Source organism: Coregonus lavaretus (assembly GCF_964263955.1).
Source record: "Coregonus lavaretus genome assembly, chromosome: 7".
NCBI lineage: Eukaryota > Metazoa > Chordata > Actinopteri > Salmoniformes > Salmonidae > Coregonus > Coregonus lavaretus.
The window spans coordinates 58,678,952-58,703,789 of NC_139994.1; the positions used below are offsets into that span (position 1 = coordinate 58,678,952).

At 44.5% G+C, this 24,838-nt stretch overlaps 1 protein-coding gene across 1 annotated transcript in view; it reads right to left on the bottom strand.

Annotated features, from left to right (window-relative positions):
• Positions 1–15,574: 15,574 nt before the first annotated feature.
• Positions 15,575–24,838, bottom strand: part of LOC311132600 (neurexin-1-beta-like) — a gene marked incomplete at both ends in the record, with an annotated part of 84,743 nt that continues 75,479 nt past the window's right edge. The window contains one exon of the mRNA XM_084165851.1: positions 15,575–15,879. Within this exon, the coding sequence (XP_084021977.1) occupies positions 15,575–15,879 (305 nt within the window). The remainder of the gene's footprint in view (positions 15,880–24,838) is intronic.

A 24,838-nucleotide genomic window follows, 5' to 3' on the forward strand; every position in this document is an offset into this window, starting at 1 on the left:
TACAAATCTTTCCGAAATGTGAGATAATTAACGTGTTCTCTGTAATATTGTATAGCTTTGGAATCGTGACATTACGTACTTTAGAGGAAAATGGGCAGGTTTCTCGACCTATACCCTGACTTTGAGAAGGGTTAGCTTAGCAACCGTATGACAATGTGAACACGATTGGTCAACAGTCTGCTGGGCGGGGCGTTATACTTTTCTCCATTCATATGCCCAATTGGATTCCTATCTCATCTTCTCTCTAATATCTCCGGTGTCGCCTTGATAACGTCCAAAAGCAGGCTCTCTTGAATTTCCCCTGAAAATCAGATCATCCGGTTGTTGGGGACTCGCCAGAGGCTATGAATGCACTGATATAAGTGGACAACTTTATATCGGAGATATGACTGTTGTCATAGAGATAGATTGAGGACTCATCATGGCTATAACATGCTTTATCATGGATATTGTAATTGAGGGCTTCCACCATTTTAAAGTAGTCAACTGGGTGGGGATTCCAATGAGTTAGGAGCAATCAGCCAATGAAGAATGAAATTCATTACTTTAAAATGGAGATAGCCTCAATTGTTTTATTTTTTTAACCAGGCATGTCAGTTAAGAACAAATTCTTATTTACAATGACGGCCTACCCCGGGCCAATTGTGCGCGGCCCTATGGGACTCCCAATCATGGCCGGATTGTGATACGGCCTGGAATCGAACCAGGGTCTGTGGTGACGCCTCTAGCACTGAGATGCAGTGCCTTAGACCGCTGCGCCACTCGGGAGCCCCATGCTGTCACAGACGCTATAATGGGACAGATACAAAGACGAGCCCTCTATCTATCTCTATGTCCTGTTGTTCACATGCGTATCTGCCCTCTCATTGGCTAGAATGGTCCCACCTGATCATGCCACCTCCCGCCTGCCTTCCATCTTTGAGGTTACTTGACTATCTTGTCAATATAATAGACAATCTTTGGTGTGTTGCTGCACATGGAGACCGGAAGTCCCTTTCATTGGACTACATGGTTTTCACTTTTATCAAGGATAGCCTGGAGCACAGGAGGTTGGTGGCACGTTAATTGGAGAGAACGGCCTTGTGGTAATGACTGGAGCGGAATAAGTGGAATGGTATCAAATACAGCAAATACATGGTTTCCAGGTTTTGATGCCATTCCATCGGCTCCATTCCGGACATTATTATGAGCCGTTCTCCCCTCAGCAGCCTCCACTGGCCTGGGGTATATACAGAATATTGCTCCGTTCAAACAAAACAATAGTGAAATGGAGTGATATTCAGTGTGCATTCCAGGCTATCCTTTGAAAAACTGAAAACCACATAGGTAAATTAAAGTGACTTACGGTCCCCATGTGCAGAAACACAAAAAGACCGGATACTATGAGGGTAAAAATGACCTGTTTTCTGAAGATGGACACCAGAGGGCAGTGTCAACAGCTCCAATTGCATGATGCATATTCAAAGCTTTTCTGAATTAATCATTTAATTTTTATTTTATTTACATCACTTGCACATTTTGATGGATCTATCAAGGCTAAATTACAAAACATACACAATGTTTAGGCAGTACTCATTATGACTCATTATTGAGCTTGTATTTTTCTGCTGATCAGCCCCTACCATCAAATTGATCAAAAGGCTTTCACTTCAGAATGGTCAACTGATGTTTTGAGAAGATTGAACAAGGCTTCTATCATAGTGAGTTATGGTAGCCAAGACTGCATATTGACAGATTGAGAACAGCAACATCACAGAAGAGAATGCTATGTAAAGCCTGCCTTGTAGAATTCTACTGTACTTGTGAAATTACTCCTTTGCCACATACATTATCTGAAAAAGATGGCACATGGCAAAGAAAACTAGCCTGCTTAAATATCCTATTAAATCTATTGCAGAATGTATTTTTGGATCACATACTCAATTATAGTTAAGTTATTCTCTAAACACAAGACCATTTTATTGCAATAGTTATAGCTCCACTGAGGAGTATGCCAAGCCTGCTTTTGCAATTTGTTGTGATATCTTGACCTTCCTTAGTACCAGATTCTAAATGACTCAGTATTGTAGTTGTTCTTTGGTACTGGCATCCCTAAAAGGTTGTAACATCCTTTTGGTTGATAGCCAAACTAATTCTACAAATACTATGGCTGTGTATTGGGACTGTGAAGTGCATGCCAGCACACAGAAAACTACAAAAGCTGCCGTTTTGAGGCGGCTGATAAGAGAAGCTGAATAAAAGGTTGTGTTTGCATGAAATACTTCAGAGAAGGAGTGTTTGGGGGTAAATATTTCAATTGGCCTCTGCATAATGTGTACAGAACAATTACATGCTTCATTATTGTGACAAAATGGCCGAGACGACGGCAGTTGCTTGAGAAGCGGCGGGCACTTGGTATTCATTTTGTTTGGCTGTGTGTGTGTCACAGCGCACAAGATAATAAATGTTGCTTGTTTTGAAGCTACACTGTAATATGCAATGTGCATATTAAGGGGTGGGGTGGTTTTTCCTAATAAGCCATGCTGTGGTTCAGCACACCATGTAAACACATGAGTGTTCCGTTGTAAAAATCTGTTACAACAGCAAATTCTTGAATGATCTCATACTGCTCATGCTCTGAAATGAATAAATGTGCAATATGGATTTAACTTGTCAGCATACTGTCTTGATTTGTAGTAGAAGGTATTCCATTGAAAGAGTATTGAGATGCTCCCCCTGAAAGTGTATTGAGATGTATGTATCCCAATGAAAGAGGATTGAGATGCACCCCAATGACAGAGTATTGAGATGTACCCCAACAATCAAGTATTGAAATTTACCCCGATGAAAGAGTATTGAGATTTACCCCGACTAAAGAGTATTGAGATTTACCCCGACGAAAGAGTATTGAGACTTACTCCGACGAAAGAGTATTGAGATTTACCCCGACGAAAGAGTATTGAGATTTACCCCGACGAAAGAGTATTGAGACTTACTCCGACGAAAGAGTATTGAGATTTACCCCGGCGAAAGAGTATTGAGATTTAGCCCTGATGAAAGAGTATTGAGATTTACCCCGACGAAAGTGTATTGAGATTTACCCCGACAAAAGAGTATTGAGATTTACCCCGACGAAGGAGTATTGAGATTTACCCCGACGAAAGAGTATTGAGATTTACCCCGACGAAAGAGTATTGAGATTTACCCCGACGAAAGAGTGTTGAGATTTACCCCTGACGAAAGAGTATTGAGATTTACCCCAGTGAAAAAGTATTGAGATGCACCCCAGTGAAAGAGTATTGAGATGTACCCAGTCAGCATAATAGGACCAATTCCATATCAAACAACCCAAGCATCCTAGTCCACTCTGTTACCCTAGTGTGGATATTGGAACAGCTGAGAAAAAGACAGGACCCAAGGCTATAAAAAGCACCCGAATACAATAATTTCCCCCTTTAATAGAGCACAATAAGCCAAATTACAATAAAACGTTGATCCCAAAAGGGAAACAATGATAAGCGATAGCGAGAGAAGAGAGAAAAGGACACAGAACGAAACAAATCTCCCCGTCACAGACTCATGAAAAAGCTCAGCCGGACACATTCGCCACATTAACAACAGAGATAAACATAGAGGTGGGAAACCAAGCGCAGTGTATAAACCCATCTCTTATAGCCTTAGTGCTGAGGACGATATCGCACTATTCTCCTTCCGCCTCTGTCCCCGAGGACTTGAGAAGTCATTGATTCATGGCCAGCGGTGGTGCAATTGAACATAAATGTGTCGCGTATACAGTGTTAGCTGTTCTCCCTATAGGCTTAATACATGGTGTTCTTAAGAGCCGTCCATAGCCCTGCTGTGTGAACAATGATGACAGATTGCCCCCATCTCTTATCCAAATGAAATCCAGGAAGTCCATCCATCCACCGACCACCTTTAACAGATAACCAATTGGATATGTAGCTGGGCAATATCTTCATATTAGCTGACCCTCCCTCCTCCTCCCTCTTGTGTCCTAAATATCACTCACTCTGTTTCTTTGCCCTCTTTTCTCATCAACCCTCTAGTTTCCTCTCTAACCCCATCGCTGTTCCACAGTTTCCTCTCTACCCAATCGCTGTTCCACAGTTTCCTCTCTAACCCCATTGCTGTTTTATAGTTTCCTCTCTAACCCCATCGCTGTTCCACAGTTTCCTCTCTAACCCAATCGCTGTTCCACAGTTTCCTCTCTAACCCCATCGCTGTTTTACAGTTTCCTCTCTAACCCCATCGCTGTTCCACAGTTTCCTCTCTACCCCCATCGCTGTTCCACAGGTCTATGATTAATCCTTACCTGTTGAAGGTCATCCCAATATTGTGTTCGGTCAACCCAGTCCTCCCTATCCCAGTCCTCCCTATCCCAGTCCTTCCTATCCCAGTCCCTTCCTATCCCAGTCCTCCATATCCCAGTCCTCCCTATCCCAGTCCTCCCTATCCCAGTCCTCCCTATCCCAGTCCTTCCTACTATTCCAGTCCTCCCTATCCCAGTCCTCCCTATCCCAGTCCTCCCTATCCCAGTCCTTCCTATCCCAGTCCTCCCTATCCCAGTCCTTCCTACTATTCCAGTCCTCCCTATCCCAGTCCTCCCTATCCCAGTCCTTCCTACTATCCCAGTCCTCCCTATCCCAGTCCTCCCTATTCCAGTCCTTCCTATCCCAGTCCTCCCTATCCCAGTCCTTCCTACTATTCCAGTCCTCCCTATCCCAGTCCTTCCTATCCCAGTCCTCCCTATCCCGGTCCTCCCTATCCCAGTCCTTCCTACTATTCCAGTCCTCCCTATCCCAGTCCTCCCTATCCCAGTCCTCCCTATCCCAGTTATTCATATCCCAGTCCTCCCTATCCCAGTCCTTCCTACTATTCCAGTCCTCCCTATCCCAGTCCTTCCTATCCCAGTCCTTCCTACTATCCCAGTCCTCCCTATCCCAGTCCTCCCTATTCCAGTCCTTCCTATCCCAGTCCTCCCTATCCCAGTCCTCCCTATTCCAGTCCTTCCTATCCCAGTCCTCCCTATCCCAGTCCTCCCTATCCCAGTCCTCCCTATCCCAGTCCTTCCTATCCCAGTCCTCCCTATCCCAGTCCTCCCTATCCCAGTCCTTCCTATCCCAGTCCTCCCTATCCCAGTCCTCCCTATCCCAGTCCTTCCTAAGACTTCTCACACTGTGTGTGGTATTGTTTTCACCTGAGAGTGTGTGAATTGTACAATCATCTCCAAGATCCTCATTAGTTTGATAGAGTTGAATATCCTCATTAGTTTGATAGAGTTGAATATCCTCATTAGGTTGATAGAGTTGAATATCCTAATTAGTTTGATAGAGTTGAATATCCTCATTAGTTTGATAGAGTTGAATGGAATAAAGAGTAGATTTTAGTAGAATAGAATGTGACTTCCTTTAAATAATATATATATGTGAGCTGGATACTTACTTCAATGCCACAGTGGCCTGATTACAATGGTATACAGGCTTATTTAATGAGCACCTATTCATTATTTTGTGTCCTTAATTTGTTCAGTGTGAATGAGCATAGGATTAATCACAAACATGATTCATTAATCAATGACAATTATGTAGTTTGTTATTGGTAAGGTGGTCATTAGAACTCAACTGGGAGTGGTTGTATGGGCTGAGTGAATAAGCATCTGAGTCTCTATAGACAAGGGCCCTATTCTCTCTGTGGTGTCTGCTGCTGGTCTCAACATCGCCTTTACATCCAAAACAAACACGCACGCAATGGCGGGACCCGGTTACCATGGCAACCACGGGGGAAAATGGTGGGGGAAGGATAGTGCAGCTCGGAAAAAACATGCGCACGCACACGCACACACAGACACACACACACACACACCTAGGCTTGCTCCTCCAATCTCAGCTACGTCTCTCCTTTGCAATAGAGATCACTTCATCCCATCTCCTCCATCTCTCCCTCCATCCATCTCTCCATCTGCCACTGAGCTGCTGTAATCCTCTGACAGTCAGATTGATAGATATGCGTAGTGAGAATGGCTCAATGGCGCCGGAGGGGATGGCTGCCGTTGTTTGTAACTTATTTTGTACATAATGTTGCTGCTACCGTCTCTTATGACCGAAAAGAGCTTCTGGACATCAGAACAGCGATTACTCACCTTGAACTGGACGAATACTTTTTATTTAATGAGTAGGACGAGAGCGATTTGCTCCAGACACCCGACAGGGCCCTCATCCCAGTCATTCGCAGTAGAAAGAAAAGGAGATATCGCGGAAGGAGATCGGGGTGCTTGGTAAGGAGCCGGCGACGAGTGGCTAATCTGCCTTTGCCATCGATACTATTGGCCAATTTACAATCACTTGATAATAAAGTTGACAAACTACAAGAATGTATATCCTACCAACGGGACATTAAAAACGGTAATATCTTATGTTTCACAGAGTCGTGGCTGAACGAAGACATGAATTACATACAGCTGGCAGGTTATACACTGTATCGGCAGGATAGAACAGCAGCCTCTGGTAAGACAAGGGGTGGCGGTCTATGTATATTTGTAGACAACAGCTGGTGCACGATATCTAAGGAAGTTTCGAGGTTTTGCTCGCCTGAGGAAGAGTATCTCATGATAAGCTGTAGACCACACTATCTACCAAGAGAGTTTTCATCTATATTCTTCGTAGCTGTATATTTACCACCACAAACCGATGCTGGCACTAAGACCGCACTCAATTAACTGTATACGGCCATAAGCAAACAGGAAAAAGCTCATCCGGAGGCGGCGCTCCTAGTGGCCGGGGACTTTAATGCAGGGAAACTTAAATCCGTCTTACCTCATTTCTACCAGCATGTTAAATGTGCAACCAGAGGGAAAAAAAACTCTAGACCACTTTTACTCCACACACAGAGATGCGTACAAAGCTCTCCCTCGCCCTCCATTTGGCAAATCTGACCATAATTATATCCTCCTGATTCCTGCTTACAAGCAAAAACTAAAGCAGGAAGTACCAGTGACTCGGTCAATAAAAAAGTGGTCAGATGAAACAGATGCTAAGCTACAGGACTTTTGCTAGCACATACTGGAACATGTTCCGGGATTCTTCAGATGGCATTGAGGATTACACCACATCAGTTGCTGGCTTCATCAATAAGTGCATCAATGATGTCATCCCCACAGTGACTGTACGTACATATCCCAACCAGAAGCCATGGATTACAGGCAACATCTGCACTGTGCTAAAGGGTAGAGCTGCCGCTTTCAAGGAGTGGGGCTAACCCGGAAGCTTATAAGAAATCCCGCTATGCCCTCCGACGAACCATCAAACAGGAAAAGCGTCAATACAGGACTAAGAACGAATCGTACTACACCGGCTCCGACGCTCGTCGGTTGTGGCAGGGCTTGCAAACTGTTACAGACTACAAAGGGAAGCACAGCCGCGAGATGCCTAGTAACACGAGCCCACCAGACGAGCTAAATTACTTCTATGCTCGCTTCGAGGCAAGTAACACTGAAACATGCACGAGAGCATTAGCTGTTCCAGACGACTGTGTGATCACGCTCTCCGTAGCCGATGTGAGTAAGAGCTTTAAACAGGTCAACATTCACAAGGCCGCAGGGCCATTTACCAGGACGTGTACTCCGAGCATGCGCTGACCAACTGGCAAGTGTCTTCACTGACATTTTCAACCTCTCCCTCTCTGAGTCTGTAATACCAACATGTTTCAAGCAGACCACCATAGTCCCTGTGCCTAAGAACACTAAGGTAACCTGCCTAAATGACCACCGACCCGTAGTACTCACGTCTGTAGCCATGAAGTGCTTTGAAAGGCTGGTCATGGCTCACATTAACACCATTATCCCAGAAACCCTAGACCCACTCCAATTTGTATACCGTCCCAACAGATCCACAGATGATGCAATCTCTATTGCGCTCCACACTGCCATTTCACACCTGGACAAAAGGAACACCTATGTGAGAATGTTATTCATTGACTACAGCTCAGTGTTCAACACCATAGTGCCCTCAAAGTTCATCACTAAGCTAAGGACCCTGGGACTAAACACCTCCCTCTGCAACTGGATCCTGGACTCCCTGACGGGCCGCCCCCAGGTGGTAAGGGTATGTAACAACACATCCGCCACGCTGATCCTCAATACGGGGGCCCCTCAGGGGTGGGTGCTCAGTCCCCTCCTGTACTCCCTGTTCACTCATGACTGCATGGCCAGGCACGACTCCAACACCATCATTAAGTTTGCCGATGACACAACAGTGGTAGGCCTGATCACCGACAACGACGAGACAGCCTATAGGGAAGAGGTCAGAGACCTGGCTGTGTGGTGCCAGGACAACAACCTCTCCCTCAACGTGATCAAGACAAAGGAGATGATTGTGGACTACAGGAAAAAGAAGAGGACCGAGCATGCCCCCATTCTCATCGATGGGGCTGTAGTGGAGCAGGTTGAGAGCTTCAAGTTTCTTGGTGTCCACATCACCAACAAACTAACGTGATCCAAGCACACCAAGACAGTCGTGAAGAGGGCTTGACAAAACCTATTCCCCCTAAGGAGACTGAAAATATTTGGTATTGGTCCTCAGTTCCTCAAAAGGTTCTACAGCTGCACCATCGAGAGCATCCTGACTAGTTGCATCACTGCTTTGTATGGCAACTGCTCAGCCTCCGACCGCAAGGCACTACAGAGGTTAGTGCGTACGGTCCAGTACATCACTGAGGCCAAGCTTCCTGACATCCAGGACCTCTATACCTGGCGGTGTCAGAGGAAGGCCCTAAAAAAAGACTCCAGCCACCCTAGTCATAGACTGTTCTCTCTGCTACCGCATGGCAAGTGGTACCAGAGCGCCAAGTCTAGGTCCAAGTGGCTTATAAACAGCTTCTACCCTACATTGTTAAGGGCTTGCACGATTCTAGCTTCTAACTGCATTGTTGGTTAAGGGCTTGTAAGTAAGCATTTCACTGTAAGGTCTACACCTGTTGTATTCAGCGCATGTGACAAATAACATTTGATTTGATTTGATTTGAGAGGAGGAGAAGGAGGACCGTCAGAAGCTGCTGCTACTTGTGTGTCATCAGAGAAAGCTTCCCGCGGTTTCGACAGGTCCTAGATCAGCTGGTGTGTCATCAGAGAAGGCCCCCGGCGGTTGAGAGAAAGGTTCTGGATCAGTAACACATGATGCACCCCGTGGAGGAGACTTGAGTGTGGGGGAGTGATAGGAGAGAGAGACTAGGCCACCGTAGTGGAGAGAGAGAGAGGGATTTAATGCAGATTTGGATGGTGTTAACACACAGCAGCAGTTCAGGACACTGAAGCTGGGTTGGTAGTGGCACTGAGAACTATGAGTGATAAACGTTTATTCACGCACGTACACAAACACACACACACACACGCACACATGCACACAGGAATGCATATTTATATTCCTTTTTGCCATTTCCTTCTTGATTTTTTTCCATGATGCAATATGGGACACAATGTCACTGCATCTTTGATTGTATGTTAACAAAATAATACCAGTAGTTCATCATGACCTGGCATTCTAAAAGCCCTGAGGAGTCCCTGCCCCAAATCCCTTTACAGGTAATAGACTGGGAAGGATTACCTGCCCTGCTCTCTGCAAGGGCACAACTTCTAGCCCTGAGGGACGCTCCTCTGTCATTTAAAACGATGTTCCTGGGGGGAACACATCACACACACACATCACACAAGACATTTGAGCGTCAGAAAGCGAAGTGAATAAACAATAAACTGGGATTGAAGTCCCATCGCGAACGCAAACGCGAACACACAGTAACACTAATTTGTGCGTGCTACGGCGGCGGCTGCTTCAGATTATGTCAGAGCTGATGGCTCGTTGGGGGGAGTGATGACGTAGTCCTTGTTAAGGCTTGTTTACCATTATGCTTTTCTCAACAGTAGCCATGCGGGAAATAAAGACGTTTTGATGAATGCAGAGCGAAGCAAGCTCAGGAAGAACAAAGATGAGTATTTTCAGAGAAGGGGGTTGGCGTCGGTGCGAAGCTCTCTCTCATTTCTTCAGACTAGTTTGGAGTCGTAGCGTTTGAGGAGACCTGTCATGTTGGTAAGGTGTGGTGAGAGCAAACGGACGCGGGGGAGCATTTGTTTTTTATTGGAAAGAAGGGAGAGAAAGAACAAGGGATGATGAAATAGAGGGGAAACCAACAATAATTGGAGGGAATTCTTTGGGGTGTGAAGTCAATGATCAAACCATCCTTTACCTAACCTGCTCCAGAGAAACATGTGTAACTCTGTGACAGTTGGGTTTGGGTTCACTTTTCATGTTTTTCAATAACGTTAGCATCATACTTGGAGAAAGATAATATTTATTTGGTACACAAGTCTTTTTTCGGTGGGAGGCGTGGGTGTGTGTGTGTGTGTATGTCTGCGAGTGTGAGTGTGTATTCTCTTATTCAACAGTGTGTGGGTTTCTGCCTGCCGACTGCAGGACTGCTGTAGAGAGGAATAAAACATTTCAATGATCAGACTTTCCTACTAGTGTTTCCACTAGCTTTCCGCTAACCCCAATAACGCTGGAACCTGTATCCTTGTCTTCCAGCCGCAGGTCTTGGTCAGATGAAGTACCTCCAGGATTGTGAGAGCCAAAGGGATGTAGAAGATACCGTCACTACCAGTGTAACATTCACCTCTGTGGGGTTGGAAGACAGATGTTCTCCATAGTGTGCGTGCTCATTATGTGGGAGTATGCACTGGGTGGTTCGAGCCCTGAATGCTGATTGGCTGAAAGCCGTGGTATATCAGACCGTATACCACGTGTATGTCAAAACATTTATTTTTACTGCTCTAATTACGTTGGTAACCAGTTTATAATAGCAATAAGGCACCTCTGGGGTTTGTGGAATATGGCCAATATACCATGGCTAAGGGCTGTATCCAGGTTGCATCATGCCTAAGAACAGTGTGGTCCTCTGTAGCTCAGCTGGTAGAGCACGGCGCTTGTAACGCCAAGGTAGTGGGTTCGATCCCCGGGACCACCCATACACAAAAAATGTATGCACGCATGACTGTAAGTCGCTTTGGATAAAAGCGTCTGCTAAATGGCATATTATTATTAACAGCCCTTAGTCATGGTATATTGGCCATATACCACACCCCCTCAGGCCTTATTGCTTAAGTATACACTCAGTGGCCAGTTTGTTAGGTACACCCATCTAGTACCGGGTCGGACCCCCCTTTCCCTTCAGAACAGCCTGAAATCTTCGGGGCATGGATTCTACAAGTCAAAAACGTTCCACAGTGATGTTGGTCCATGCTGATGTGATGGCATTACGCAGTTGCTGCAGATTGGATGGCGGTACACCACCGCCACCAGCCTGCACCAGGCAGGATGGGTCATTGGACTCATGCTGCTTACACCAAATCCTGACTCTGCCATCAGCATGATGCAACTGGAACCGGGATTTGTCGGACCAGGCGATGTTTTTCCACTCCACAATTGTCCAGTGTTGGTGATCACGTGCCCACTGGAGCCGCTTCTTCTTATTTTTACCCGGTGTATTTGTATTTGTATTTATTAGGGATCCCCAAAGCAGCAGCTACTCTTCCTGGTAGTCTGCTGCAATAGCCCATCCGTGACAAGGATTGACGAGTTGTGCGTTAGGCGATGCCATTCTGCACACCACTGTTGTACTGCGCCATTATTTGTCTGTTTGAGGCCTGTTAGCTTGCACGATTCTTGCCATTCTCCTTCGACCTCTCTCATCAACAAGCTATTTTCGCCCACAGGACAGCCGCTGACTGGATGTTTTTTGTCTGTCACACCATTCTCGTGAAACCCTAGACAATGTCCTGCGTGAAAAGACCAAATACGGGATCCGGCATGCCTGGCACCGACGATCATACCACGCCCAAAACTCGCTTAGTAACAGGATGCCCGTCTGCCTGCTTTATATAGCAAGCCACGGCCACGTGACTCACTGTCTGTAGGAACGATACATTTTTGTGAACGGGGTGGTGTACCTAATAAACTTGCCGGTGAGTGTATAGTGTTTCAGCTGGTATATACAGTGACCTATGTGTGTAGGTAAGGATACAATGCAGCACGCTTATCACCTCTTCCACTCATCACCTACGCATCCTGGAAGGCAGACAGGATTATGTTGTGATGTCGGTTGTGATGTCTCTGCATGTGTATTAATGACTTCACAATGACTCCTGACAGGTGTACGGGACTAACATTATACGGGAGTAGTACCTATAATTAGTACCTATAATGCAGCATCTATAACACTTCTGTAAGTTGAAGTAGGAGCTACTTAGTGTTCTTGAGCCACTCCTTTGTTGCCTTGGCCGTGTGTTTTGGGTCATTGTCATGCTGGAATACCCATCCACGACCCATTTTCAATGCCCTGGCTGAGGAAAGGAGGTTCTCACCCAAGATTTGACAGGACATGGCCCCGTCCATCGTCCCTGTGATGCGGTGAAGTTGTCCTGTCCCCTTAGCAGAAAAACACCCCCAAAGCATAATGTTTCCACCTCCATGTTTGACGGTGGGGATGGTGTTCTTGGGGTCATAGGCAGCATTCCTCCTCCTCCAAACACGGCGAGTTGAGTTGATGCCAAAGAGCTCGAGTTTGGTTTTATCTGACCACAACACTTTCACCCAGTTCTCCTCTGAATCATTCAGATGTTCAATGGCAAACTTCAGATGGGCCTCTATCTTATGCAGGTAACAAGCTGAGATTAGGAGCACTCCCTTTAAGAGGGTGCTCCTAATCTCAGCTCGTTACCTGTATAAAAGACACCTGGGAGCCAGAAATCTTTCTGATTGAGAGGGGGTCAAATACTTATTTCCCTCATTAAAATGCAAATCAATTTATAACATTTTTGACATGCGTTTTTCTGGATTTTTGTTGTTGTTATTCTGTCTCTCACTGTTCAAATAAACCTACCATTAAAATTATAGACTGATCATTTCTTTGTCAGTGGGCAAACGTACAAAATCAGCAGGGGATCAAATACATTTTTCCCTCACTGTATGTACGTGTTAAAGAAGGAGTGTTGAAATAAGTGTTGTGTTAACACCTTCCAACCTGAAAAACAACATCTGGAATATATTTGACTGATTGAGATCAACAGACCACGCAACAAGATATATAAGAAGTATATAACCAAGTGTATTCCCCACATATTTAGAGTCATCTCACTGGAACACTTTACAATAACATTTAGAAAGAACAGGAAGATACTGGGAGGAGGATGGATTGGAATGTAAACTGAACAAACTGGATGAGGAAGAAGGATGGGTGGGATGGAGCCAGTCTCCAGACTCTAGCAGTTATAGAGATATATATATATAAAACAATAGAAAATACAAGATGGATAAGAACCCTGTTCGGTCTTCAGTTAAATGGTAACATACAATCTGCCATTGTGAGTAAAGGGGGATGAAGGATAGGGGGATGTATGTGGGACAAGAACAGATTGAGATGGCAGCAGGAGGGATGGATAATATATTTTCTCTGTACTGACAATGAGAAAACACGGTTTTATGTTTGTAAACCCAAATCATATTTGCTCAATTACCAATTAAATATAAATTTCCAATTTCCCGGAATCGATTATCTTTGTCATAATGTTTTCTCTAAACAGGAATGGTAATAGGGAAAACACATATTTTCTTAGTAATGGGATGAGAGATTCAAATATTTAGACATTTCACAAACTTTTTTTGAAGGTTTTTCTTTTCTTTTCATTGTACAGTTTTCTTTTTTAATAGAGTTGAGAAAATTGGAATACTAGAGTTCTTGTACATCTGCAAGGGAACTGCTTGTTCTGTAATTTTTTTTTTTCATTGAATGTTTTTCGCTGGGCTTGCCCTTATTGGCTGTCATCTGTCTTGACCAATGAGAGGCAAGAACGCAGATCCAAGGTAACGTACGCTTTCCCCCCAACACCAGGGAGCGACAGTGGGACTCCCCTGCCAAATGAATTCACAATTTCCATCAAATGTCTCTCATTTTTGAGGGAAAGAAACCAAAAAACTAAACAAAAACAGCAAACCAAAAAAAGTATTTTAATCTCTACCTGCGTTTCCCACTGTCGTTGAATGTTGGTCATAGTATGTATGATTGGTGGGGGTGGGGGGGAAATTGGTCTCACGTCAAAGTATCAATCGTTCATCATATTCGTTATCTATCACCCAGTCCACTGATGCACGCGCATTCGGGTGAATTTCTTCTCTTATGACACGCTCTCAGTTAGGTCCATAGGTTTTTTTTCTCTGAAACGTCTATACATATATATATTTATTTAGAACAAAGTCAGTTTATCTGCTGGAGGTTGGTTTCTGGTCTTTGTTCGATAGTAACGATGTGAGCTAGTTCCTCCGCATTAGTGGGCTCAGTAGGGTGAAATGCTGTGTGGAGCCCAGAAGAGAACACATGACGGATAGCCTATCTGTTGGAAAACTGAAAGACGACCCAGGGTTTTGTTCTCAGAAGTTGGTTTGGCGGCTAAAACGTAATAAGTAGCATCCGTTGGTTGGTTGGAGTTTTTGTTGTTCTCACACATGGTTCGCTAGTTAAACGTTATCAAACAGCATTATCATTTTTTTTTTTTCTCCACAGAAATAGGCATCTCTTTTTTGTAAATTAATACTACATGCTTGAAACACAGCAGAATAATGTCGCATCAGCTCCTCAGGACCACAGACAGGGAGAGAAAGAGAGCGCACAAGTGAAAGAGAAGCGGAGTGGGAGAGAAAGAGAAAGACTTTACAAGAGGAGTGAGGTGATGTTTGAATTCTTGGATGAGGGAAGGAGGCAGATTTGACACCTAGTTTCTGTATGTTGGCAGTAATTTGGTGTTATCATACTTGGCTAGCAGTGAGGTTTCAACTTCCAATACAAACCCATCTATTTAGATAGAATCAACACATTTACGATTTAATCCGTTAGCTTTTTTGGCTGTTTAGACCCGCTACTTAGCATCTGATACCAAACAATAGGCCTCTGCTCTAACACTGATGGTGGTTCTTTCTTCTCTGTGTCTATGTAGCACCATGCTTAACTCTGATTGTACCCTTTAAAACGCTGCTGGATTAGCTGGCTCCATTGTGGCATGAGCTCTGGGTCTGGCAGTTGGCCCAAAATATGTTGCTTTGAGCGAGGTTTGGCAGCCATTCGTTGTAGCCAAGACTTTGTCGCTCTGTGTTTTCAAAGAAAAGGTTATACGGCTATGTGAGAAAGAATATTACTGTAATGAAGAATATCACACGTGTTTTTAATAACTGTGGAAAAAATAGGACTATGTGTAGATCTAATTAAATATGTTTCTGTGCCAATCCCATCTTTTCTCTCTCTGCTTTAGGCTCTAAATGGGATGAGAAGGAAAGCTAAGAGGTCATTTTGTCAGCAAGGTAACCACTATACTAAACAAAAGAAAACTCTGCCAACAAATATTTTACTCATTACTCTACAGTTGTCAGTTTATCTAGTGCCTTACCCTCTCCTACCTATACCTTCAACCCTTCCCTCTCTCCTCCTCTCCGTCCCTCCTCCTCTCTGTGCGTCTCCTTTCGTCCTCTGTTTCTGGCTGGTCTCAGACGTAGTACTCCTTGTCTTTGTTCTTCTTGTTCTTGGTGGTTGTCTTGGCTGTGCCCGGCTGCTTCTCCTTCACCAAGGTGCCGTTGCTCTGCGTGGCCGAGTTACTGATGTAGTTACGGCTCTGGTCCACCTGGTAGGAGCCCTCGTCACGGTTACGGTACTTGTACATGGCATAGAGTAGGATGAGGATGCAGAGGGCAGCGGCCGCCACGATGCCCACCACCATGCCGGTGGTGCTGCTGGACTCCCTGATCACCTCTACCGCGCCGGGAGGCCCTCCTCTCTCCGGGGACGTGGGGTCTGGGGTGGGCACATGGGGGAAATTGGGAGGGTAGGTTACGCCCGGGACGTGGCGGTGGCGGTCAGGGTCGGAAGAGGGGTGGGCGGGCGGCAGCAGCACTTGATCCCGGGTGTTCATCTTGCCGGCGGGAATGTTGCTGCTGCTGCCGCCCGGCTTGTTGAGCCTGGGACCTAGCTGGTCGGGGTTGGCCGTGGGGGTGGACGACAGGGGGGGGCGGTGGGAGAAGTGTCGGTCGCGGGGGTTCTGGACACTGCCCTCGTTGGGGGGAGGGGGGAGGACCGTCCTATCGGTGACGAGGGGGGAGTTTTTGTAATAGTCCTCGTCGTCCGACTCAGTCATCTCGCCTGAGCCGTAGGCGGACACCTCGATGGGCCCCGCCTCCTCGCAGTCCTCCTGATCCAGTGGGCAGGGGGGGCGACCGTTGGGCAGGGGGAGGGACTCTTTGGTGGTTTCGAGGAAGGGGCGATAGGTGGGGGGCGGGGGGATTACGGGGTAGCGGGTGGCATAGGGGGGGTCTAGTGAGTCCACAGTTATTATGGGCAACACTAATTCACCTCCTAGGACAAGAAAGAGACAACGGAGGGAAGAAAGCGTTAGTGAGAAACTGAGTGCACCCCCTCCGGACAAAAAAAGAAAAGCAACAACAGTTGAAATGAAAACACCAACACCATTATTAGAACAGCACTAAAACTTAACATGAGGTTAGTTCTAAAGCTAGTTTAGTTAGTCTTTAGTCTTCTATTTAAAGAGTTAAGTTGACTAAACAGATGTACAATATATGGTATAAAGATAATAATAAATATTCTGATATTCCTTATGATATCTCCCTGACGCTAGACTGGACATGACTACACAGATATGTTACTTTACATGTTTTAAAGACTAAACAACATATCAACATCTACTAGATACAAGCTATCCTTCTCTGTCTGCCTGTCTATGCTGTTCTATTTCTATGCTAACTCTCAGTTTTTCTTTGGGTTAAATAAGATAGCAAACCACGGAGTTCAGGTCACTTACATCAACAAATTGGCCGCATGATTTTTGCATGAAAAAAAAAATTACAAAAAGAAAGCTGTGTAAGATTGTTCTCGGATAGTGATAAACAACTTTCCCCCCACTTCTTTTTATTTTCTTTTCTTTTTCGTGTGAAAAATAAAATAATTGTCTTAATAATTCATTGTGTTTTTCAGTTTTCATAAAGAATGGTTCAAATCCCATTCCGCCTGGGGGCATGGTGATTTCTACAGCTAAATTCTTAGCTGTAATCTGTATTCAAACCCTAAACACCAGCTAGGGGAAACTGATTCCCCTAGTTTCTACCCTAAAACACAGTCTACAGATCTCCTCAGATCTCCCCATCTCCTCCCACTAGATATGCTAAAACATGGGACATAAAAAATCCTGTTCTCAATTATCACCCAACACAGTTAACAACAATTTCTCGGATCTTTCTGTCTTAGCCGGATCTCTATGCCTTCATATTCGGTCTTAGAGGGGAATTGAATGATTTTGTGAACTACTTTTTTGTCCTTTGTAATATAATCACACCCACAGTTAATAAAACATTTTAGGGTGTTACACATCAGTACATTGCTTTGTAGTTAAGTCAGGACAAAATCATTGAGTCAAACACAGGAGCACCAATTGGAGATGTTAAACATAATAGGAAAGTGTTAGCAGTACAAAGAACAACGTAAATAACAAATTACATTCCCTCTTCAAAAAACGATCTGCTACCCTCTGCCACATCCCGTAATCGTGTCAGGGTCACAATCACAGAAACAATTAGCAAAAATGTTAGGGGCAATTTAAAAGGTTATGACATTTATTTTTATGGACAATGATAACGTAAGCCACAGAAATGTCCATAACATTAATCATACATAGTCTTAACGTTGGCCCTTTCTTGAGTTGATGAGGTAAATTAATGCATCTAAACGGAATAGAGATTGGATAAAGCGAGTGAGTGTGGAGGGGGGAATCTAGAAACGTGTATCAAGGGTATTTTGGGGTGTATTTGTCACCCCCAGGCCAACATATCCCACCAATGCTCAAGCCCCCCAAGCCACATTTTTCCTGACAACCCCACAATTAGTAGGACAAGGGACTTTCAGAAGGGTTATAGTGCAACTCTTACACAAAACCTTTCAAAAGATTATCAACAATAATACACAGCGCACAAAAACAGGCCTTGAAAGGGAGTAAAAACATGAATGCTGAGAAAGAGAAAGGTTAGTCAGTATTCAACCTTATAGGATCCAGCCCATTCCCAACTCATACAACTCCTGCTGCACAGATAAATGGCCACTGTGTTACCCTGGCAACATAAGGGCGCCTGCTTTTATGTGTGTGTATCTCTGTGTCTGAAGGTTAAGATACACCTTGAAGAAAGTGGTGGCATATTTGAGGAACAGAGAAAAATTCACAGAGAAAATGAATTAACCATTAGCCCAAATAAGATAGCACTATAGATTATTAGAGGACTTGTCATACATATTCTGTAAACTCGTCAGATTCTAAGTAATCTTTCAAATGTTTCCTACTCTCCCATCTTCTGGACGCTAGAGATAGTTAGCTTCTTGTCTGTGGCTGGATAAGATGAAGGTGCAGCTATACTATATCTATAAAAGTATGTGGACAACCCTTCAAATTAGTGGATTCAGCTAGTTCAGCCACACCCGTTGTTGACAGGTGTATAAAATCGAGCACACAGCCATGCAATCTCCATAGACAAACATTGGCAGTTACTGAAGAGCTCGTGACTTTCAACGTGGCACCGTCATAGGATGCCACCTTTCCAACAAGTCAGTTCGTCAATTTTCTGCCCTGCTAGAGCTGCCCCGGTCACCTGTAAGTGCTGTTATTGTGAAGTGGAAACGTCTAGGAGCAACAACGGCTCAGCTGTGAAGTTGTAGGCCACACAAGCTCACAGAAGGACAGCCGAGTGCTGAAGCGCGTAGTGTGTAAAAATCGTCTGTCCTCGGTTGCAACACTCACTCCCGAGTTCCAACTGCCTCTGGTAGCAATGTCAGCGCAATAACTGTTCGTCGGGAGCTTCATGAAATGGGTTTCCATGGCCGAGCAGCCGCACACAAGCCTAAGATCACCATGCGCAATGCCAAGCGTCGGCTGGAGTGGTGTAAAGCTCGCCGCCATTGGACTCTGGAACAGTGGAAACGCGTTCTCTGGAGTGATGAATCACGCTTCACCATCTGGCAGTCCGACGGACGAATCTGGTGGATGCCAGAAGAACGCTACCTGCCCGAATGCATATTGCCAAATGTAAAGTTTGGTGGAGGAGGAATAATGGTCTGGGGCTGTTTTTCATGGTTCGGGCTAGGCCCCTTAGTTCCAGTGAAGGGAAATCGTAACGCTTCAGCATACCATGCCATTCTAGACCATTCTGTGCTTCCAACTTTGTGGCAACAGTTTGGGGAAGGCCCTTTCCTGTTTCAGCATGACAATTCTCCCGTGCACAAAGCGAGATCCATACAGAAACGGTTTGTCGAGATCGGTGTGGAAGAACTTGACTGGCCTACACAGAGCCCTGACCGCAACCCTATCGAACACCTTTGGGATGAATTGGAACGCCGACTGCAAGCCAGGCCTAATCGCCCAACATCATTGCCAAACCTCACTAATGCTCTTGTGGCTGAATGGAAGCAAGTCCCCGCAGCAATGTTCCAACATCTAGTGGAAAGCCTTCGCAGAAGAGTTGATGCTGTTATAGCAGCAAAGGGGAGACCAACTCCATATTAATGCCCATGATTTTGGAATGAGATGTTTGACGAGCAGGTGTCCACATACTTTTGGTCATGTAGTGTATCTTTACCTCGCCATCTGTCTGTCTGACGGAGGGGGGACGCGATATCTCGCTGTCCCCCCTCCTCTGTATGCTGACTACCCCTCAATGTGTTCCGCTACTGCGTGGCCCAGTTATAGGTGTCTGAGTGTTGTGAGAAAACCTAGAGCAGTTATGCATCTGGTGGAGCTGCTCAATGTGTCTACAGAAAATAGTTGGGAAAAAGTGTAACTTGGTTAAAGTAATTGCTAAAGATGCTTTGTGCACCTGCTTCTAAGTAGTTGTGATCATAATGTGAATCCAAGACTCTCTTAGAATGTACAGTCATGTATTACTGTTCACATTCTTCTCAAATATGTTGTAGGCCTTTGGTACTAATTATCATAAATGAGTATGCTAAATAATTTTGAGAGGACCACCCCTGCAAATGATACCACCACTCTCTACTGGCCACAGAATTCACAGCTTTAGCGTGACTGCTATAAGCTTTGTCCTTGGTGCCATGCCATGATAGGAAAAGTTACTGTTAACCACAGGATGGAGAAGATGATGGGTTCTCAACACTCAAACACAGAGCACACAGACATCTACATGTATAGCTGCACTTGACTCGCTCATCTCTTCACTGAGTGTGTCTTTGTCTGGACACAGTCCTATCAATACCTCTGGTATACCTCCCCTTCCCATGACTGTGCCCTTTAACGGCATATGCAGCTTCTGATTGGTCAGTTAACACCCATAGGTTGGCCACACAGCCATGCCATTGGCTGTATGATGAATCAGCTGGTGTGAATGGACATGTTCAAACAGGCTTCAAACGCTTCGGTCATCGTCACAATGAGAACTGCCAAGAACCCATAAAGAACCCATAGAGAACCCATAGAGAACCCATAAAGCTGCCCTTGGTTTGGAAGATCGAAAATCCACTTTACTCACTCCATTGTGAAATGATTTGACCTGTTGAGAGAGTCTGAGCTTTTCCACTAGTTAGGTGGTCACTTGTCTGTATTGGTCACCCTCTCCACAGCACTAGAGGAAGACTCACCTTTTTAAAACCGAACCAAAACTCAAAAGGGCGTGGGTTTTTTCCCTAATAAGCAAGCAGATCGTTAAAGATGGATACTGACGCAGACGAACAAACACGGGGACTTAGTTATTCTGCCTATCACGGTGGCTCGTCCTGAGCCACTTGAAATATTAACGTTTGAACGACTGACTGTTCAGAGTTTGTACGTTGCATTAAAAAAATTGCTTTTATTATGTTGTGGATGGAATAGAGATTAGAAACCAGTATGTTCTAGTCTCTGTCTAACCGAATGCCTTCTCCATCTCTGCAATGGTCTGCTATATTTGGTAATAATCAATTTCATGAACACTACATCCTTGATTTAGTTAAGACGTTCTTTATCTGGACCTAGTGTGCATTCAATAGCGAAAAGCACACAGTTTCCTTTCACATAGACAGTGAATAATTGAATACACAGTCCACGCTGTTCTACGTCCTGAGGGAGGGTAATGTATTCTGACGTTGATTAATGAATCTACGTTCACCACGTCTGATTGATTACAACGGGTTGCTCCTTTCCGCAGTGCTTTCTGCACAGCACGTCTGGATGGGGTCCATGAATTCTCCCTGGTTTTGGCTTGGTCGGCTGCATACTGTTTCTACCTCAGCGTGACTCAAATTAGAGGGTCCTGAGGCCCCAACAAACTCTGTTTGATCCTGGGCTGAGTGAACGCATGAAATATCAACTTCTTTACCGCCCTTAAATTTGTCTCTCTTTCTCCCTCTTTTCTCTCCTTCTTGTCTTCTTTCTCCCTCTCTCTCTCTCTCTCTCTCTCTCTCTCTCTCTCTCTCTCTCTCTCTCTCTCTCTCTCTCTCTCTCTCTCTCTTTCTCTCTATCTCTCTCTCTCTCTCTCTCTCTCTCTCGCTCTCTCTCTCTCTCTCTCTCTCTCTCTCTCTCTCTCACTGTCAGTCTTCTCATCTCTTATTAATATTTACTGAAATAATTTTGTTCCTATCACTTTTTTAAAATCCACAATGGTATTTAAGACTAGAAAATGTGTCAGTATATAAAAAAAGGTCAGATGTTTCATTCAAATGAAGTATTTACAGGGCATAGTAAAACCCACAATCTCATTAAGGACAGAAGAAGAAGAAAAAGCTACATTAATCTGGCAAACTACATTTGTTTACACTTTTTCTTTATGTGATTTCTTCAACATGAATTCATTTTTAATATGGCTGCAGTGTTTTTTTCCTGAGGAGAGTGGAGCTGAAGCTGGTTGATATTCTACCTCAGTGAGCGTATTGGATTTGAAGACAGACAATATACTATATATTGATGCACAGAAACTGCCTCAAATATAGTCTATTGACACATGGAAATATATGAATATATATATTTTTATTTTATATTTTTTTGTCATTTAGCAGATGCTCTTATCCAGAGTGACTTACAGGAGCAATTAGGGTTAAGTGCCTTGCTCAAGGGCACATCGACAGATTTTTCACCTAGTCAGCTCAGGGATTAGAACCAGCGACCTTTCGGTTACTGCCACAACGCTCTTAACCACTAAGCTACCTGCCGCCCTAGTATCAACCAGCATAGGTGTGTATGTTCCTCTGTATTCAGACACTGTATAATACATACTTAATAGGAAGTGAAATATATGACTACAATCAATGAGGTCACTTTCCAATTCTCTCTTTTGTCTTGTCCATTCACCCTCTGAATGGCACACATACACAATCCATGTCTCATTTCTCTCAAGGCTTAAAAATCCTCCTTTAACCTGTCTCCTCCCCTTCGTCTACACTGATTGAAGTGGATTTAACAAGTGACATCAATAAGGGATCATAGCTTTCACCTGGATTCACCTGGTCAGTCTGTCATGGAACGAGCAGGCGTTCCTTATGTTTGGTTCACTCAGTGTATATCAACATCACCATACAGATGTATGCCCACTGTTCTCAATTGATCAGTTTGACCACAGGGGGGCTACAGTGCTCTCTATGGTAAGTTAAAGGGGATGGGTTTTTATATTTGACCAAAAGTTATTTCTGCCTCACCATTTGTTCTTTAAAGCTGCAATATGTAACTTTTTGGGAACCCGACCGAATTCACATAGAACTGTGTGTTATAGATCTGTCATTCTCATTGAAAGCAAGTCAAAGAAGCGCTATATATGTTCTATGTGCACTGTTTCTATGCTTCCCGTTCATAAGTTTCATTTTTGCGTATGACTCGACCTTCACCTCCCGAGCCCTTTGGGGAGTTGCAGCGATGAGACAAGATTGAAAAAGGGGGTAAAAAAAACTATAATTTTGATATCATGGATGGTCAGTCCTTGCATCCATAGCTCTGTCTATTAATTTGAGAGTGGTTACATTTCTCTAGCCCCACAGCTTTTTACCAAAACAGAGGCGGGGTGGGCACTTTGTTGTTTCAACTGCGTATTCTAGCTTCAAAGGGTATTTTTGTGTTTTAAAACTTCTTCCCTTGAAGAAAGTGACTGTTGATGCAGAGAGCTCAAACATTGTAACTCTCTGAAGGCTTTTCAGTGGAGTCCAAAGGGGAAATAAACACACACATACACACGGAAGCACACATATCAAAACACACATACAAAGTTAAAGAAGGGGAACAAGAACTAGGATGGCGACAGAGAGGGAGAGAGTGAGACTGATCATAAAAGAAAGAAGAGGCCGGAGAGAGAGAGAGAGAGAGAGAGAGAGAGAGAGAGAGAGAGAGGGGGAGAGAGAGAGGAAGAGAGAGACAGAGAGAGAGAGAGAGGGAGAGAGAGGTAGAGAGAGGTAGAGAGAGAGAGAGAGAGAGAGAGAGAGAGAGAGACAGAGAGGTAGAGTAGGGATCCCTCTCTGTGTAACTTGTGAGTTTTCTATCTGCCCTGCCTGCCTCTCCCACCGGGCTAATTAATATTTGGCCTCGTTAGACTTGCTGTAATTACATCATCCAACCGAGCCTGGATTTGGTTTCACTCACTTTTAATGAGCCCCAGACAGAATAGGGAGAATACATAGCAGGGCTCTCTTTAACAAAGCCCTGCTATCTACACCACAGCATCGGCTTTGGAGGACTCATACACAGACAAAGACATGAACACACACAGTCACACACACACACACACACACACAAAGAGATACAGCTAGCTCCAGCCTTCTCTCTTTAACCTGCTAACAATCTGTGTCTCTCTCTCTCTTCCTCTCGCTCTCTCTCTACTCTCTCTCTCTCTCTCTCTCTCTCTCTCTCTCTCTCTCTCTCTCTCTCTCTCTCTCTCTCTCTCTCTCTCTCTCTCTCTCTCTTCCTCTCGCTCGCTCTCTCTCTCTCTACCTCTCTCTCTCTCTCTTCCTCTCGCTCGCTCTCTACCTCTCTCTCTCTCTCTCTCTCTCTCTCTCTTTCTCTCTCTCTCTACCTCTCTCTCTCTCTCTCTCCATCCCTCTCTCTCTCCCACCCCCTTCCTCTCGCTCTCCCACACATGTACACTACAGTAAAGTCTAATGAGAGGGGCAAGTGACGGTGCTGTCACAGAGCTCCACGTCAGTGAGATGGAATGTTTAGTTCCCTGGCCAGACAATGCATAGAGACAAGTCATGAATGTTCCCCTTTAAAGCTGCATTTCTGTGCCATTTCCTGGTTGCAAAAATTATAATAGTTCGCCTAATTTCAGTTTATGTAACTAAACAAGCAAGTATAGTGTAGAGAATGATTGTACCATCTAAACCGCTGTGAAATATATTTTCCATAACCAAAAATATAGTTGTTTCAGCTGTTTGAAGCTGGTGTACAAAACCGAAAGTAAAAGACGCAAAAATGAAACTTCAGAACAGGAAGCATAGAAATAGCAGAGATGGAGAATACATTCGGTTAGACAGAGACTAGAACATAATGGTTTCTAATCTCTATTCCATCCACAACATAATAAAAGCAATTTTTTTTGCAACGTACAAACTCTGAACAGTCAGTCGTTCAACCGTTAATATTTCAAGTGGCTCAGGACGAGCCACCGTGATAGGCAGAATAACTAAGTCCCCGTGTTTGTTCGTCTGCGTCAGTATCCATCTTTAACGATCTGCTTGCTTATTAGGGAAAAAACCCACGCCCTTTTGAGTTTTGGTTCGGTTTTAAAAAGGT